The sequence below is a fragment of the Podarcis pityusensis genome (genome assembly GCF_964106645.2).
Source record: "Podarcis pityusensis genome assembly, chromosome: 5".
Classification (NCBI taxonomy): domain Eukaryota; kingdom Metazoa; phylum Chordata; class Lepidosauria; order Squamata; family Lacertidae; genus Podarcis; species Podarcis pityusensis.
Window position 1 is genome coordinate 68991594 of NC_138032.1, and position 16386 is coordinate 69007979.

Here is a 16386-nt window from a genome sequence, read left to right on the forward strand (position 1 = left end):
TTACTTGCCCTGAGCTAGTAATGTGGAGCTTCCTCAGAGCTACAAGTATAAACTTTGAGTAAATATTCTTTCTCTTCCCCCAAATTAAATAGAAAGCTGACAAGACTAAAGAATCTGTATACTGTAGGTGGTTCAAGTGTTGCTGTATAGGTTCTTCCTGGAGCTCTGGGTTCAAAGAGGATTGGAGGACATCCTAAAGTCTAAAGTCCTAAAGTCATGCTAGTAACTTAGCTTCCCTTATTTCTGTTGAATAGCTGAGGGCAAGAGACTTACTCATACATTGCCACAGGAAAAAAAAAAGTCCTCTCGCCGTGTGGCACAATTGCATCTGACTCAACAGATAGGAATTGCTTGTCAGGCAGAGGGATTTTATTAGGCGCATTTGAATATTTATGGCTGTGCATGCTTTAATGACTCATTCAGAAATCAGTAGCATAATTGGTGTTTTATTATTAGAATGAAGTATGCTTTGAGGTGTAGTAATTGTGCCACGCCAGTTTCTTCACCTGAAGCAAGGAAACTGCTGCAAGTAATTCTAAGATGAAAATGTCCATGCCCCATGTATTAGTGGCAAATGAATTTTCTTTGAACTCCAAACTCAGGAACTTAAACATCGTTTTTAATTCTGTCTGTTGGTTTTTCTAGAGCAGCACGGGCACCCTCTGGTGGATAACATGGGAAACAACTTCTAAACTGGTGGCTGTTGGTAAATCCTGTTTAGGGAACCACAATCATGCTAAGAAACTCGGTGGTACTAAATGTTGATCCCTCCAGAAGGCTTAATGCTACATAATGCATCTCTTTGGATCAAACCTGGAGATTTGCTCATGAAATCAATTAATCCCAATTTTCCTTTTTGACCTCCTTCCTTACCTGTATCTTCCAAACCAGAGGAGTTTTCCTCTTGCCTCAATTCAGCCTGCTGCTTTTGCTGTTGTGAATTGTGAGGATAAAGTCAAGCTTGTTGCACTCTGACCTGTCAGAAAATATGCTTATGATCTTGGCTTGCTAAAGACATTCCACTATGAATCGGCTGGCACTGTGTCCCTTTGAAGCCTGTGTGGCAAATACGTCTTCTGCCTATTAAAAGTAAACAGTATGCTGCTGCCAGTTGCCAAGGGAAGCTGGAAGCAGAGTGATTGAAAGGCTCATAAACAAAAACTCCAGATTGATCAAAGCATAACAAATATGCGAGATCTGCAACCGAACAGTTGCACACCCCTACGATGCATTGATTTCAGTAAATCTTGAGTATTTGCAACTCATTTTAGCATTGTCATCCAATCTTTGTGCATTCTGCAGATGGCTGGCATCTATCTCAGCTGTGTTGCCTCCGAACATCTGCATGCAGCCTCCAGGAAACTGGCTAATTTGTTTCTTTGATGGCTTTATTAGATTTTTATTACGCATCTGGGGAGTTGAATTTATAGGCTTTTTCGAAGTAAGGCTCCCTATATTGCTCTTATCTGTACAGTTCTTAAAATTATAACGTCTGCTTGCGACACATGTGCAAGCATAGCATGATTTACATCTGGTCCACTAGCGGGCATCAGTAGCATCTGTTTTTCCAAAACAATTGGCCATCTACTTCTGCCTGCATTTAATTGTGTTGTCCTGTGGCTTGTGTGTCTGGCCTTGTGAGGTTAATTGTATTTGTCCAGAATAATCCAGGAAATAACCTATAACTATATCATGAGTAACTGCATGGCTTTTGCAGACACTTTCCTTGCCTGGCTGTGTGTGAGGATAACGTACAGCGAGGCCAGTGATAAACTTGTAGTGAAAAGTTATCAATGACATTGGTTTGGTGTGGGTGCAATGTACCTGCTCTTTGAACTGTGTAGCTAGGAGAACAGGGTATTATGAGATTCTCCCCCTCTTCTCCTCTAATGCATGGTTTCTTCCCTCCTTTTTTGTTTTTGGTTTTAAGGGGACACCTGCACTAACCAAAATGTGAATACTTCCTTCAAACTGTGGTTTCAAGTTACCTATGACTAGAATTAACATCAGTACATATATACTATGATTTAGTGTCAAAAGGGAGACAGGAAGAAAATTCCTATGTTGAGGGGAATAAAAGAAGAAGATAATCCATCTGTTGGAGGAAAGAAAGCAACTCTCACAACATCCTGTCCTGGTTCTGTTTAAGAGTTGGTGACTGTTACATCTGACTGGGTCTTAGTCTGAATGATTTTCATAGTAGAGCAGAAGGTTTAGTAAATATTCTCTCTGTTTGGAAAATCTGAATCTTCTCCACCTCCATTCCTCCTCCTCCTAGAAAATACCACTGTCCTTCCTCTTTAACTGAGGCATTTTCCATCTCTATTTCTGCTACAACAGCCCATCAGTTTATGCCAGATTTATGGCAGATGGGTTTTCCTCCCCACAATATTTCTTGCATTTTTTCCCCCTGTTTGGGAGGCAGGGAAAGGTTCCGTCACCATCATATTTTGAAGTCTTATGATTTGCATAGTGTAGATGTTTAAATCCAGTCCTTCTGTGTTGGTATATGTCACAATTTGAGTGAGTGTGAGGGCTGAGCAAGCAGTTCCTACAATTCTCTACCATTTACTATTGCTGGGAGAAGCTGCTGATTTGAATAACATGATATTAGATAACGCTTTGCTTGCCATTCATTGCAGGGCTGTTCCTCTTTCTGTCTTTGTCAAAGCAAATATGTTGCAATACTTGGGTGGTTTACATACTTCAGTTCTCCAAGATTCGTGAAAATTTGCTCCCCCAAATTTTCACCTTTATAGAGTTCTTACAGGATGGCAGTTTTGTGTGCATGTTGAAATGTTTGGCTAATATTTATATAAATTTTGCAAGGCATTCTGTGAAGTTGTTGCATGATTACTTGAGACCCTGGGTCTGTCTAGTGGTCCAAATTGAGTATTGTCTGGCAGCAGCTCTCCCAGATTTCAGACAGGATTTCTGCCCAGTCATACCTGGAGTTGCTGGGGATTGACCCAGAAGGCTGTATCAAAAGCAGATGCTCTGTTACTGAAATTTAGCCCTTCCTCATGGATGGAATACTATATATTCCAACTGGTAGAAATTTTACAAGGTATCAGTGGAATTCTTACCCTGCCTTGCTACCAGGGATCCTTTTGATTGGCAATGCCGTGGATTGAACCTGAAATCTTCTGCCTGCACATAATTGCTCAGCTGCTGATCTGTTGTCCCTCTTATGACCAGGTGAGGAACTCTGCTATTCTTTCTCTTTCACCCCACAAGCTCAGATCTTTTTATTATTATTAGATATTGTTCTGTGTTTCAGAATCTCCATCTTAGCTAGTACTTAGTCTCTTTTATATACAGAAAGTGGACTGATGAGGAACCACTGCTCCATAGGTGAAATGCAGCTTCCAAGCCTTCCTGTTTAGCCCTTTATATATATATTTTTCCTCTACTCCCTCCTCACGTGCTTTTGCCTTCCTGACATGTGTCTTACTTTCCTGGATAGAAGAGGGTGTTCCTGGTGTGTGTGGCCTCCGGCTTTGGTGTGACTGGAATGTAGCTAAACATACAAAGGTAGGAGTCCCAGCAGTTGTTTTGCTCATCTTGGCCCTGCCCATCCCTGACACACAGCTCCTGGAAAGTTGCCCACAAGAGAGTGAAGACCTTGGGCTGGAAAAAGTTCCCCACGCCTTCATTATAGTAATCACACGGTTGCATTGCATTAATCCCACTATTGTAGAGTTGGGCAAAATATGGCCCTAGGCACAAATGCAACCCTCTGCCTCATTTCAACAGGGATCAGTTCAGACTAATCCACCTCTCCTTGTACTGGGTGAGAAGGAAGAGAGGAGGGAAGGAGGGAGAGAAGGAAGCGATAGAAAGAAACATGGGGCTCCCAACAGATTACCCTTAGGGGAATGTGGCCCATTACAGAAAAATGTGTGTGTCTTTCCCAACACACTGTTGGGTACTCTTGTGACCTAGGCTCTCCCCTTGAAAATCCGAATGTACTTTGAGAGAGGCAAGGAGGAAATCCCTAGGCTGCCTGTGGCTTTCAGTCAAACAGACTTGGGCAAATTTGTTTACGGTCTTGCTCTGACATCGCTAATTATTGTGTAGGTGTGTGAGCAAGGCTCTTCAGTGCAACTGCACGGGCATTTAAGGCAGTGGCATAATTGCATAATTTAACATGCCGTGTTAAAAGCAAGGTTGTTTTTGTGCATCCAGGTGGTGACTAATGAGCTGTGTGGCACTGTTGTACATTTGCAAGTAGGAGATGAATCTAGATTGGGAAGAAACAGAAAATCCTGCTATAGTACTTGAAAGTCAACTGGGGTTCTGCTGTTTCTGCCTTACTTTAGGAAGTGTGTTCCTATAGGCAAGGAACACACTTCCTCTTCTTGTTTACTGTCCTAAGTTTTAACTCCTTTACTTTGAAATCCTGCAGATTGATTCACTAGTCAGAGCTGTCACATATATATAACTGGTTCACTGTGAATTTGGTGTTACTTGTGTGGACCTTGGGCTGATGTGGTCCCATTCCTCCTGTGCTCTTATTCTTTGATTTTTGTTTGTTTGTGCTACATCTTAGTGAGCAAACAATGGCTTGCGCTTGCCTTCCGAGCCAGACTTGGAAACCATGATTTGAATATGGTTTCCTATTCTGTTTTGGGTGGACAAAAGCAAACCAGATTTTGCCAGCTGTAGTGTCACCTTTTGGTTTGAGCAAGATAGGTGCAGCATTTAGGGAACAACAGAGCATATAAGCCAAAGGCTTACTCAGGTAAGAGTAAACCTTGGTTTGCCATTGTGTGTACCAACCCAGTTATACAGGCAGGTGGGTAAAACAGGTTTTCAGGTTCAGAACATGTTTTAATCCTGTATGATAAGTTTTGATTCTGGGCAACGTAGGTTAAAGTTGCTTAGAAGGACAGGACTTAACCAACTAACCTGTTCTGTCACCACAAGGCTTTCCACTTGCACAACAGAACTAGGGGCACATCAGAAGATGGCTGACAATAACATCTCTCCGACCCACACGAGGTAATTTGGAGGCTGTGATGGGAGTAAATAGCCTCCCTACCCCCCCAGGATTGGGGGGGGGACTGCCCATGCCTGCTGTGCCCTATACCACCCCCGAATTTGTGGGGATGGGGGCACTAGGCACAATGCCCTCCTGTGGGATTTCGGCGCTCCTGGATGCTGTCTCTGATCCGCGCCACTACCTGCAAGAACTTCAAAAGAAACAATTTGGATGAAGCGAATGCACATATTTCAAGGAAGGAGGGGGAGTAAAGACTGCTAACAGAAGAGATCTCTGATAAAACAAGACGAGTCAGAGGAACAAGTATAAATCATGAGAAGATATGCCAAGACTTGGTATGGCAAAGGGACTGGTGGGGGAGGGAAAAAAAACTTTCCTTTCTTTCCTTTATGTGATTAAATAAGAATCCCCCCCCCCCACAAGTCAGAAATGTCGTTTTAAGGACTTAAGCTGTGGATTTAAGGCTGTGTGGAGATAAACTTTCGAACCAAAGCATGTTTTAAGAAGAGCGTGGAATGTATAAGGGCTTTGGAATGACGCAGTTAAAAATACCGTCGCCATATTGGGAAGTTCTGTCGGAGGACTTAAGTCTGGGAGGAGAAATAGAGCTGTTTTTATATTGTGGGTGAAACTCCTCAGAGGGACTTAAGAACGACAGTTCTGTAATTAATGATGGAAAGAGCGGTGTTATCTATGAAGGCGATGATATATGGAAACCATCTCGATTTGAGGATTGGAAGAACGGAAAAATTCACACAGGATTATTATTGGTGTTTATCGGCTTAAGGAGACTATCAGAAGAGATCATAAAGAAAAAAGAGAAAATATATGAACAAGATGTGATGTGGAAACAGCAAGATAAGACTGGATAGAATTATGAACTTTGTTTGGACTGATTTGGACATTAACGCAGTAGCAAGAAGATGATCAGAATCCCCCTTCGGATCTTGAAATATGGGTCCCCTCAGCAAAATTTAAAATTCGGCTTTGTAATTCGGAATTTATGTGATGTGATTTGATTTGATTTGATTGGCCGGTTAATAAAAATTATTTTTTTTAAAAAAAGAACTTTTCTTTTCCTCCTCTCGCTGTGCGGGCCTGAGCTCTTCCTAAAACTGCTCTGGGGGGTTGTTGGAACCCTAGAACATGTTTAGGGGGTGCAGAGGGGAGGAGGGGGGAGGTTTTTTGTACAAGCATAAGTCCTTGTGCTGATGGAGCAAGAATACTGCCCCAATTTCCACTTGTTTGCTTTGTGCATGGAAAAGAGTCCTTATAATAGAATTCTGTATCACCTCCAGATCTCATAGGAAGGTACGCTGTGACATCCCTTGGAAGGAAAAATTTGCACAGCAAGTTTTTGGTACCTCACAGAAGAAATTAGGGACTGAAACTCATCATTTAAAGTATTTAGTTGCTGTATAAGAACTTAAATCCACAAACTAAAAACAACATAAAAATATTAATGGTGAATAGGTGGTTCTCATCTTCATCCTCAAAGTACAGGTTTTAAAGTTATTAGGTGGCACACCAGTTTGCAATTCTAATTCCACAATTGCTAATGAAATCCGTTCTATATAATTCTGTAATGCTATGTTAGTGCTCATAGTCCAAACGTGTACCTCATAAAAAGTCAATGCCAATGGTAGCTGATGAGCTTTGAAAATGTATGTTTGCAAACTATGGACAGCAGAGCAGAGGTAACAGCATAATGACTGTTTTCTGGGGATAATATTGTGGTTCAAAGTGAGTAAAGGATGGTTTTATTGCTCAAATTAACTAGCTAAGCTTTTAACTTCCTGGTATATGTACTTTAGACTCATCATCAGCTAGCTCTGTATTAGCATGTCTTCGTCAGCAGGAAACAGTTTAAAAATGCCTAATGAGCAGAAGGGCTACTGCACATTTGACAGTTTTATATGGTACAGTGTAAGGGAATTTCCATTCCCAGTAATATGATACAGATATAAATCTTTTGGGAAATGCCATAGTCTGAGCATATATCTCTGAAAATCCAGCATACTTGGCAAAGTGGCCTTGCCATCCCCATTTCATATAAATCATGTTTCAGTCATATTCTATGCACACGGGCAGGAATTCAATTACTTCATCCCCATCCCCTACATAGTTGTCTCTGCTAGGAGTAGATTAGAAATATATTCCAGTTCCCACCTCAAGTGAATGGGCAATCCTAGTGAGGAGCAGGTGGGGGCTACTCAGGGATGTCCTCCAAATCTCTTGACACCAGTGAGTGGGCCTGGACAAGGGACTGGTGGTGGAAAGATGAATGCTAAGGAATGCCTGTGGTCTCTATTTGGTAAGTGCTGTTGGGAAGAGAGTTTCAGAATTCAAGGGTCTTATTTAATACTGTAGACTTCTGTGTTCAGGGAAACTCTGTGGCCTCTTGGAAGCATCAGTAGGGAGATCCGTTTATTCCTGTTTCTTACTGATTGCTTTTCAGGGCCAAATCCTCACAAAGCAACATACTGAGAGAAGTAGAACAGTAGAACCTCAGGCAGAGTATGAAGCAGTGAGTGGATCTGGACCAAATTAGATCCCCAAAATGATTGTAGTAATGGTTTGAGCTTCCCTTTTAGTTATTGTGGGGCAAGAGAAAGATCAAATAGGAGCCCCACAGTGTCCCAAATGAACTAGGCGAGATTGTATGTGCATAGAAATTCTGATATGCCCTTGCATATATGGCATCTTGCAGGGTTTCTGTTGTACAAGAACATCAGAGATCTGCTAGATTAGAACAAAGGTTTGTGTAGTCCAGATCCTGTTTCCTGCAGTGACCAGCCAGATGCCTCTGGGAACCTCAAGAGCACAATAGCTCAGCAACTGTTCTTTCCCATCAAACTGATATTCAGAGGTTCCTGGAGGCAGAGTATAGCCTTCATGCCTAGATTTGTACATAATCAGAGAAGTCAGTATGCAGAGGGCTTGCTGATAGCTGATCCAAGTGTTTTCAAAGGCAGTAAAGGATAGGAAAACAGATTGTGGTAGTGGGTTGTCCTCTTTTTCAATTTCAAGATTCAAAATACTCATTTTCTCATTTTGGGCTATTGGACTAGGAGCTAAACTAAAAACACATATCGCTGGGTGGGAAAAGTTGGCCTACAAAGTAAACCTGGAGAGGAGATCATGGTGCACACTATATACTATTTGTATTTTAAAGCATTCCCCAGTGGTGGTAAATGTTCTCCCGAGGAGCTACACAGCCAGCTCTCATTTCTCAGAGCGAATTGTAGATTTTCACAATACTGTGACACTTTAGTGCTAAAACATATATTGCCCAGTTGTGGATTTGACGTGTAGAATATCTCCCAAGAATACATATTAGAATTTTTTCCTCCATGCCAGCCTGAGTACAGCATTCTGCAGAAGACAAAACACAATTGAATAGCAACATGTCCTTTTTATGAGCCCAAGTGACACGTAGTGAGTTTCCCTTGTGTTTTGCCTATTTGCAAGGCAATTGGGCCCCTAGTGCGGCTTTTTGAAACTGTCCTGGCAAGTGCAGCTCTGTTTGGATTTGAAGAATGAGCACTTTCCTCTTAGACACAGAGTTTTCATGTTTTAATGCACTAATGGGCTTTTATCACTTTGGTGCAAGGAAGAATTTACATCCTCTATCAGCTGGAAGCTGCGCCGTATTCCTATTTAAAACTCCCGGCACGGTTCCTAGGAGCCTCCATGATCACTTCACCATTTTCTGTAGATCTTTTTGAAAACTAAATTAAATTAAAGCCTCATTAAAAAAGAGTACAGAGGCCTGGCTGGTGATTGAATGTTCATTGTTCTTGTCCTGTTTTATGGGGATACCTATTAATGAACTTACCTTGGGGCTGATAGGAAGAGGTGCTTAAGAGAGTTGGTTGTGAACCAGATAGGCCCCCATTTGCATCTCACCTCTGCCTGAGCCTGAGTGAAATTGTCTTTAGATAAGCAAATATCTCTTAGCCTTCCACTGCAATATAGGGACAATAATTGCCATAATTTCTGATGCATAAGCTTTATGATCTGGTTGCAGTACTTTACCTTCCATTATTATTGTCACCAGTGGAAAAGACTGATAAAAATAGAGACTGTAGAAAGTACTATTATAGAGTCTCTCTGTGTTTCTGCTGATGTGATAACGAGCCAAACTCTGGAATACCCTGGTCAAAACTGTGCAATAGCAAGTCTTCATGTCATTATTAAGGATGCCCAGTAGTGAAGTTGGAGTCCAGAACAAGTGCTCTGGGTCATGTTTGCTGAAGCGACAATATGGCTGCATAAGTCATATTTTGTAGGTAGTCAATAATGTGAGATGTATTGTGAAGCAGATTGAAGATTGATTATTCACTGCATAATGTTCCCAATGTTTTCAATTACAAGTTTGTTGGTTTTATAAGAGTATTAAAAATGTAGAGATAGCCACATATGTGGAATTACTCTTTTAACAAACTCATTCAGATAAGCTTCCCTCCCCATCCCTGACACTCATATAATTGCCTAGATTCCTAAATAATTAATTTTCTTAAAATAGAGGTTCTCTCTTTTTGGTACTAACAGATGTGTGGGCAAATTCATGTAGGTGATTAACTGCATTATGCTGCATATGTTTGCACTGAGGTCCTGTTCAGTACGTCTTACTCCCAGGAAACTGGGTATAGGATTGCAGACTTAGGCTGCACATTCAGAACATGTTGGAATCTACTTCCAAGGAGATATGAATAGGATTTCACTGTAAATCTGGTTTTCCTATATTGCTTTGCCCAGCACCTTATGAGCCAATAACACTACTTCTCAGCAGAAGCTTCATAAATTTTTATGATTTACATTATTGTAGATGCTTTGCTGTTTTATCATTATAACCTAGGCGTATGTTAATTTGCATTCATAATGGTGACTTTGTTTAAAGGACGCTGGCAGCATTTCTCTACGATTTAATACTTCCCTAGTGTTCTGCAGAGTGCTTTAATTTATTAGTGCTTTCAAGTCTGTCACATACACTACGTGTCAGAGGTTGATCAGCAGCTAGCATGAAGAGAAATGGGTGAATGGGTTTTTCCTCTCCTGAAGCAGATGTCCTAGTTTCCCCCCGGTCTTAAATCTGTTTAAAATTCATATATTTGCAATGAGGAAATATGTGTGAAGAGCTGGACTTGAGAGGCCATCACTCCTGGGAGACAGCCTTGTTCTTCATGGCTTCCTTGTGATTTCTCAGACTGAGAGCGCATGATCCCTCTGTTGCATTTTAATGGAAACTTTGTGTGTGTTTGGATATGTGTACATCTATACCCTAAAAATCGGAGTTGATTCTAGGTCAGACTTGAAAATCTAGCAACTCGCAAATATTTGTGAAAATAGCACAGTATATTGAGGAATGTCTCTCCTATTGAAAATCCCTATGCCCGTTTCTTACCTAGCCCTGTATTCTGCACCCTTAAATGACTCTGCCCATACAGTGGTGCCTCTGGATGTGAACGGGATCCATTCTGGAGTCCCGTTCACATCCTGAAGCGAATGCAACCCGTGTCTACATGGGTCTCGATTCGCCACATCTGCGCATGCACGTGACGACATTTTGAGCATCTACGCATGCACGAGCGACAAAACCCGGAAGTAACACCGTGGAGCGCAACCTGAAAATGCTCAACCCGAAGCTACTTTAACCTGAGGTATGACTGTATTCCCTTGCTATTGGTTGTCTATAGAGCTTCTTTCGAGAACACCAGTGTGGTACCAAAAGACTCGCTCTTCCCATGAAGGTTTGACTTTAAGGCTTTAAGCCACCTCTCCCCCAAACTAAACTTGAATTCACAAATTTTTGCTCCTTTTCCCCCCCCCTTCTCTTCTCTGCCCCGTCCTACTTTCTGTTGAAATTTAGATTGCAAGCGCTTCTGGACAGGGACCTTCCTTCTTGCTCATCTTACTCTACAAAATGCCCTGTTTATTTAGTGTAATAAATGTCCTTTCTTGCTCCCCCAAAATATAGAAAGTTGGAGTTTCACAGGCATACTCTTCAGCATAGACATCCAATAAATCCATAAAATAACTTTGAGCGCCTAACTTTCCTCCTCCTGATGGTATCAGGAATTGCGTTTGCAAAGCAGAGACTCCCTGTGCCATGCATCTGGGTTCCAGTCTCATAGCTTATGGCCAAGGAGCTTCAGTTACCATTGTCATCAATCCTTTGCACTACAAGTTCTGCGGCTTCATAAAGGAAAGGAATGCAGCCCAGTTCATCACTTGTTGGGGATCAAAAATAAATCAACAGAGTGGAGGCTGAGCAGGTTGTTTGTTGTGAACGCTGCAGTTCTGAAGGCAAAACCAATTTTTATGATCCTTCCTTTATTGCTTTAACTGCTTGTTTATTTTGGGGCAGAGAAGTTAAAAGAATATTCGGGCTTGTGTGAGAAGCATTTTCTGATCAATATTTTTCTGGGGAGAAAGCACTAGTGCCCTCTCCCTTTCATCATACAGTAGAGCAGATGAGGAAGTGTGAAATTCACTTAACAATGTGGACTCAGTCAATATTCTGGAAAAAACGGAATAAAGTAATTTTAGTACAGTTTAGTTACTTGGGTTTGGTGGAGTCGATAAAGAGCGACATTGCACTACATTTCCCTTTAAAAAATGATTTTTGAAAAATCTTGACTTGTACAATATACAGCATTCATCTATTTATTGTACAATATACACTGTCTGCTTTTCCCCTAGCATAGGATATGGTATTTGGAAACTCCATGAAAAGGAGGCAAGAGAAAGTTGATTACATCTAGCAACCTAGTTCCATCATTCCCATGGAAGTCACAGTCAGGAAAATGCCCATTGTGTAGGCAGTTATAAAATATTGTTTCAATTAAATGAAAGAACTGCTCTGAAACTTGTTCCACCACTTTTGAAGACATTCAGTGAGACTGTTGGATGCTGTTGAGAATATGCACCAGTATAATAGTTCCCATTCACTGGGGTCAGTAGAATTGTGTTTTTTCAATCATCGTGCCAGGGAGTTTTAAACTTACAATGAGATTTATTTATTGCTTCTGCCCTGGGAAGTTTTGTATCTGCCATTTAAGGTATACATGGTGAGTGGATATTGGGTGTAAAGTGTTGATATTGGGAGTTGCTATTTTGGGGAAAAACCTTTAGGCTACTCGTTAAGAAGTGACTTTTCAGTGATCTTTATTCAGTCGCTACATTGGATGCTGCGCCTCTGCTTCATAAACCATGCTTGGAAAGCCTTAGTTGAATACCATGCTTCTCCGTTCTCCCACCCTGTACCTACTTTGGCATGGAGATCTAGGCCAAAGCTGGCATAGGAAGAGTGGAGGGCTGAGGAGCGCATAGCTGTAATACTTAGCTATAGCTTTATAAATCATGGTTTTTGAAGCCACAGACTATTGTCTGAATGCAATCAACATCTGATCAGGTTATTATCTTTTAGGTCCACCTTGCACTAAGAAATCCTATTTAGCTTTTAAGGGTTGCATGTCGGGCTAATACTCCTTAAATGCAGAAGATGCTTGTTGGGTACCTAGAACAAGGTTTTCACTTCTCTGCGGAAGGATCTAATTGCAAAGTTCTTGTTGAATTTATAGCTTTTCAAAAATACAATCTGACAGGCATTTTAAAAGATCAGACATTCCTGCTTCACATTTCCTTCTTGTTTTCTCTCAGAGCCCATGCAGAAGCACCATCATCTGTGAAACATGACATAAGGGCAGAGCCTGGTGAGAAAATGAAGAACAGAGAAGAAGTAGTGAATGAAGGAAGTGATGATGGGAAAGCTGTTGAGTCAAGCGATGAAGATGCTCCGGTTGAAGAAAAGAAGAAGAAGCAGCGGTCTGGATTTCGGGACCGTAAGGTATGTATTCTTGTTGCACTGGAATATTCTGCATTAAACTGCAGTCAGTTATACCATCAAGAGGTGTGAAATTGTTGTGGCCTTCAGTTGCTGAGGTGTGTGTAGAAATGTAAAGCAGGGATAGGAGATCTGTGGCCCTACAGATAGGATAGACCGCAGCTCATTTCATGCTGGTCATACTGGCTGGGACTGATAGCAGGTTAGAAACCAACCACATCTGGAATGACACGGGTCTCCATCTGCTCTGCATGTCTCTTCTTGGGACATTCTTAAGGCAGTCATTAATAGAAAGCTTTATGTCCCATTTGTCTCACTACCAATTTGTGGGTGGTTTATACGATTCTGGATCAATAGAAAATGATGACTGGGTTCAAAGAGCTTCTTTCGGACCTTGTTTGGGTGTATATTCTAATTAGTTTAGCAATTTGTCTGAACCAGAGCTCGGGTATGAGCTGGTGTTCCATTGGCCAAGAACTAATGGATGTGTTTGTCTTTGAAAGGAACGTACTTCTGCCCCATTGCAAATAAACTGCAGTTAGGTTCTGTGTGGTGTGTTGCTGTTAGAGATACACATCTAAAGGCTCTTTGCTCTTTCATTGCATCCTAGGGGAGAATGTGTGCTTTGGATGTGTGCTTTTATCTATGCAGAAGAGCTTCTCGGGTGTCCTGGCATTCTTGGTAGGCTAATGAATTTATATGTGGAGCAATCGACAGCAAACTGTTTTATGATTGTTATATACCTAAAAAGGAGGGTTGCAGGGAGATGAAATCTGTTTTAAGCTTTAGGGCTTGGAAACCATTTCTGTCTTGATACCATTAAAGAAGGCAATTAAAAATGGCCGAGTAAATCAAAGCTGACACGCGAGGCATGTTGGAGTGTGACTCGGTAGTGAAGGAAGTGAGAATATAATAGTTCCTTTGTCAGATAAATCCTTGCGACTTGTTCATGTACGAATAACTCAGGGACTGACAACTTGTTGTGAACCACGTCGCTTGAGTCTTCGGAACACCAGGAGAAGGCAAAGGTGCAGATGTGACTGAGGGTTAATGACCAGTAAAAAGAAATATGAATGGTGTGAGGAGGAGTAATTCATTTGGGGGAAAATAGTTCTATATAGCAGTAGGACTTTTCTGTAATGTCTGGGAAAAGTTATTAGCTCCTCCAAGTGTTACTGCCCTATGGGTATTAATATGATGAGACTTCTCTTTTTTAGTTAAGGGAATTTGTCTCTGAGGAATCCTGTATTTTATTCTGTTTTGACAGTTGCTGGACTTTTGATTTCCATTTTGCTGAAATACGGTGATCAGAAATGGCTGGGTTTTTACAAATACTTAAAAATCAAAAACAATTTTGATACATCCATGTTTCTCTGTTTTTATTTGCCAGAAGAGCAACCTTCCTAGCCAGTAAATCTGAGTAGTCAGAATTAGCTGGGGGAGTCTTCTCTCTTAATAAATTTTGGAGGTGAATTGTTGATACCTGTTTTATTGGTATGATTGCATTTTGGTTAAAAATTCTGCATGAAGAAAGGAAATCTCAAGAAACTGTACCAAATCGGTTTGATATTTTAAACATATGTAGGCTGTGGCAAATCAAACCATTGGAAGAACCCCCAAAACTGACTGGGCATTTTGGGCCATAGTATTATCATTCTTTCTTTCTCCCTCTCCACAATACCCAGGATATTGTCAATAAAACTGTAAAGTTTTTCTTTAGTTGGACTGCCCTGAATGACCATGGAGCTGTCTACAACATATTACTAAAATCATTATTATGGTAAAATGAACTAATAAACTTGTAGCTGATGATGCTGGATGATGCTGTAGTAAATTTTGAAGTGGAGGAGTTCATCATGGCAGTCTTATAGGGAACACCCCCAAATAATCCGTAGCCACAACAAAAGTAGAGCTCAAAAATGCAGTCACCTGTCTTGATCCATTATGTATACCAAATGGGAGCAGTACATAGCATAATATTCATTTTATTAGAATCAGCAGACAGTCAGAGAACGAGCAATATATACAGTCAAATAAATAAAATGGTTCCACTGTTGGACGTTAGGATTAAAAGTAAGCCCTGAGTCTGAAAATGAGGAATATTTCTGGTCTGGGTGGTTCAAGTGGTGCTGATCTAACTGTTCCATTGATGTTGGAAGTCAAGGAGTCTATAGTCTGTCATGTTTTTCTCTTGATCGTGCTTACTTTTTAAGTTACCCTTTATTCTCTGTGATCCTGTGATAAACTATTACTCTTGTTTTGATATTAAAATTGTAGCATGAATATATTTTAACAAGGTCTGCTTGTGCCTCTGGTGGCTTCTGTTGATTAAGCAACTGATTGTATGTTAACCTTTTTGGATTGTCTTAAAGAGCTGCAGATGCGGAAGGTACAAATACCCAAAGCCAAGTTTCTGTCCCTTTTTGTAAACTGAAATATCCCTTATGAGTTTGATCTTGTTTCAGGTTTATTTTTCAAGTGTTAAAATAGCACAACAGATGGTGGCTGTGCATTGTGCCCCTTCTGTTGCCCTCTGTGGTCCAGCAGAGTAGCCCACGGTCCCTTTATTTTGAAGTAACAGTTGTGCTCTCAGAGCACTGCCAAAAGGTGAGATGTTAGAGCATCTTTCTTTAACCCTGTTACCCATTAGAGCACTGCAGGAAGCTGCCAAATGAAAATAAATGTCAACTTATCTCTGCCATTACAGTGCAGCATGGAACTTCAGATTGCTGGCACCCCTCTCTTGGCTTTGCACATTGTCTTCCTAAATATTCTGTGAGCCAAATGAAACATTTTTAAATGGGACGAGCTGTGTGGGTTTCAAGTTAGCAGCCATTTTTCTCTTCAAACTCCTCAGCCTTTCAGAAGCCTTTTCTGCATGGTCTGCTATGGAACTCCAGTGGATTCTAGGGCACACAGTTGCACTAAGGCAGATGTGGGGAACCGTGGGTTCTCTATATATTGGTCAACTATGACTTTCATCATCCCTGGCCATTCTTGCTGGAACTGATGGGAGTTTTAGTTCAGCAACATCTATGGTTGCTTTTCCAGTAAAATGTATGTTTCATACTCATTGCTTTCCTTCTCATTTAGGTAATTGACAAAGATATCTGTTAAGAAGTATTCTTGTAATATTCAGGAAACACAGCGGATTGGTTTCTGCTGTCTTCTTAGCTCTCGGTATTTTTCATATTTATGCTGATTATTATAATTTATTGCTTGTACCCCACCCTTCTGACTGCCACTCTGGGCAGCTTCCAACATACAGTGGTACCTCGGGTTAAGAACTTAATTCGTTCTGGAGGTCCGTTCTTAACCTGAAACTGTTCTTAACCTGAAGACCACTTTAGCTAATGGGGCCTCCTGCCGCCGCCGCGCCGCCAGAGCACGATTTCTGTTCTCATCCTGAAGCAAAGTTCTTAACCCAAGGTAATATTTCTGGGTTAGCAGAGTCTGTAACCTGAAGCGTCTGTAACCTGAAGCGTATGTAACCCGAGGTACCACTGTATATAAAAACATAATAAAACATTAA

At 41.1% G+C, this 16386-nt stretch overlaps 1 protein-coding gene across 1 annotated transcript in view; it reads left to right on the plus strand.

Moving 5' to 3' along the window:
- The window catches only part of MICU1 (mitochondrial calcium uptake 1), a 129325-nt gene that overhangs the window by 21738 nt on the left and 91201 nt on the right, over positions 1–16386 (plus strand). The window contains exon 3 of the mRNA XM_081004734.1: positions 12671–12857. Coding sequence (XP_080860860.1) covers positions 12671–12857 — 187 coding nt within the window. The remainder of the gene's footprint in view (positions 1–12670; positions 12858–16386) is intronic.